The sequence below is a fragment of the Montipora capricornis genome, chromosome 3, assembly GCF_036669925.1.
Source record: "Montipora capricornis isolate CH-2021 chromosome 3, ASM3666992v2, whole genome shotgun sequence".
Classification (NCBI taxonomy): domain Eukaryota; kingdom Metazoa; phylum Cnidaria; class Anthozoa; order Scleractinia; family Acroporidae; genus Montipora; species Montipora capricornis.
The window spans coordinates 3,092,801-3,095,300 of NC_090885.1; the positions used below are offsets into that span (position 1 = coordinate 3,092,801).

At 38.8% G+C, this 2,500-nt stretch overlaps 2 protein-coding genes across 3 annotated transcripts in view; one reads left to right on the forward strand and one right to left on the reverse strand.

Moving 5' to 3' along the window:
- The window catches only part of LOC138041929 (small ribosomal subunit protein eS27-like), an 8,649-nt gene extending 7,227 nt beyond the window's left edge, over positions 1-1,422 (reverse strand). The window contains exons 1-2 of the mRNA XM_068887622.1: positions 1,314-1,422; positions 101-209 (exon numbers count right to left, since the gene is read on the reverse strand). Of these exons, the coding sequence (XP_068743723.1) occupies positions 101-209; positions 1,314-1,409 (205 nt within the window). The 5' untranslated portion in view covers positions 1,410-1,422. The remainder of the gene's footprint in view (positions 1-100; positions 210-1,313) is intronic.
- A 430-nt stretch (positions 1,423-1,852) lies between these two features.
- LOC138041916 (atos homolog protein A-like) overlaps positions 1,853-2,500 on the forward strand; it is a 28,611-nt gene continuing 27,963 nt past the window's right edge. Inside the window, exon 1 of one of the 2 annotated variants that reach the window (XM_068887606.1) lies at positions 1,853-2,067. In XM_068887606.1, coding sequence (XP_068743707.1) covers positions 2,049-2,067 — 19 coding nt within the window. In that variant the 5' untranslated portion in view covers positions 1,853-2,048. The remainder of the gene's footprint in view (positions 2,068-2,500) is intronic. The other variant, XM_068887607.1, reaches the window with a different exon arrangement.

The window sequence follows — 2,500 nt, forward strand, 5'->3', positions numbered from 1 at the left end:
GGAATTACGTAAATGTTGCAAAGGTGGCAGAAATAAATCACAAGGGGCTGTATTTTATTGAGAATGTTTGGTGAATAACAAGTCACTGAGATGAATTTACCTGGGCACTTGACATCCATGAAGTAGCTGTTGGGACTTTGAACAAGCCTCTTCTTCTTATGTTTTTGCTTTTCTTCTTCCACAGAGGGATTCAAAAGATCTTTGAACAACTGTAAACAACGACAAAATCTGTAGTGACTTAACAAAATTCCAAAGATTGCCACTGTCTCTGATAGAGGTTCAATAGGTCCCCTACCCTGCACAACAGCAGGCATCCTACTTTATCATAATTCACACAACTACAAAAATAATAACAATATTAATATTAATAACAATAATATTTAAGCTTATTATGATTTAAGAAATAAGAGAGGACAGTAATTTATTATTACGCCGATAATCATTGCAAATGAAAATCAGACCAAAGTAAGGCAGGACAAATCAAAGGTTTTTATGAGGGGAAACCACAGTATGTAGAAAAAAATACCTCTCAGAACAGAAATGAGAATTGTTCCAACCCTGTCTCTCTGTAAATTCAACAATTTCTTTTCCCTTTTGTTCTTCACTCAGCTCAATTCTTTTCCCAAAACCCCGATCCATGACTTAAAAAGAAAATTACATTACATTACATTTTGTCCTTTTTTGCAGAATAACTTATCTTTCTTGATAACATCGTGCAAACGTCACTGAAATGTCTTACAAACGTAACTCATTTAAGGTGCACTAATTTGGATGGGGTCTCTGACATTACTATATACTCCCTTTTGATAGAAGTTTTAATTCGTGAGGAATTTGAAAAGGGCAGCATAGTTGGCTGTTTAGCGACATAAAGGAGAATGACGTTTAAGAGTGGAGCTCCTAAAAGTTCAAATGATTCGCCACAAATGATGAGCAATTGGTGAGCGTACAGCGATGGAGGAAGACAATGCATTATCGAAGTGACCAGCTTAAATTTCGTTACCAATGAGAAGTCGATCTTGGCAGCTTTTTTACAGGCATCGTCGAATTTGCTGTAACAAAGCTTCTAAATAGAGAGCCATCGGCTCGCCGAAGAATTTCCTTCAAGTTTGGAAAGAAGCCCTGCATGGCAAAGAGAAACTAACAAGATTTCGATTTCTCAGAGTAACGAAGTTAGACACGATTTGCTCGTTTCTAAAGATTGTCAATTCCCTGATTTTATCTGAAACTAGAAGGGTATGCAATGGAAGGTATTATGTGGGTATTTTTGTCAATTGAAAAAAGGTGCAAAAGAGTATAAGGTATCTAAGACTGACCGGCATTGCTTTGCCTTCGAATCTAAAGACCAAAGAGGACGGAAGCGTGTGTCGAGGGAAAATATATGGGGCGGCCGCTGACAAACAACAGGGCATCGTTGCACATAGTGGTGCAATGCAACAAGAGACTGGAAGCGATAAAACACTGAGAATTGAGCCAACAGTTCAGTTGTACTGAGGTAGTCAATGTGCCGGATAGGTACCTCATATAAGTACTTACGTAGTTCCCAACTGCTCTTCTCAATTGACCGGAAGTGGGGCTACGAAAGTAACGCAATCTTCAAAGCTGTTGCTTGCAAAAAATTAATTGTAATGCTGCTTACACTGTATCGGGAAAGAGACAGTCATCTTAGATTTAGTTTTCTTTTGGTGGGGGGTGGAGGGGCGGGCAGGGGATAATTTATTAGATGGCACAGATAAACTAAAAAAAGGACAACATCAAGGGGCAACAATTTCTATTTTTGATAGTTTTCTTATGGAGGACACTTCCGGCACGTGAACTCTTTGTTGATGCCAGAGTCCGCTCGGTGACGCGACCAATGAGAACACTCCAATCTTCTGAATCAGTTGTTTGGTTCGGGCTCAAACAGAAAAGTTTTTCGGAAAGCTATTTGTGATAATTTATACCTATATGCCGGTACGGCAGTTTCCAAAATCTCTTTTTCCGATGATGATTTCTTTGGTTATTTGAGCAAAATGTTGACATTTCTTTAAGACAGCCACCCATGTAATACAATGAAGCCTTGCGTTGAAGGTAAGTCAGCTGAAATTCCTGTTTCGGGAGGTGAAGCTAATGTGTTTTCACTTAATTGAAAACCCGACGTTCAATACCTCTCTCCGTTCTTTGTTTAAAAAAAGTGTCTCTACAGACAACCCATTTCAGAGAATAATCCTACCTTAGAGACTCGTTTGTTGTTCGAACGAGGGACTTTGGTAACTCGGTTCCTCCTGAATTTCAGGTGAATTCTCTGATAGTGATCCTATATCCTAGAAGGTGAAGGAGGTTACAATGTATTATAGTGCGAGTTGTGAATATCTTTAGCCCACTTGCTCTTGAGAGCATCATTTATATGTAGAATTTTGATTGTTTCTCTTAATCCTAAGGGTTTTTTCAGGTTCGGTAATTTAAGACGAAGGTAGCCGAAATCACCCCCAATAAGCTCTTGTTGTGAGAGAAAATTCTAGTT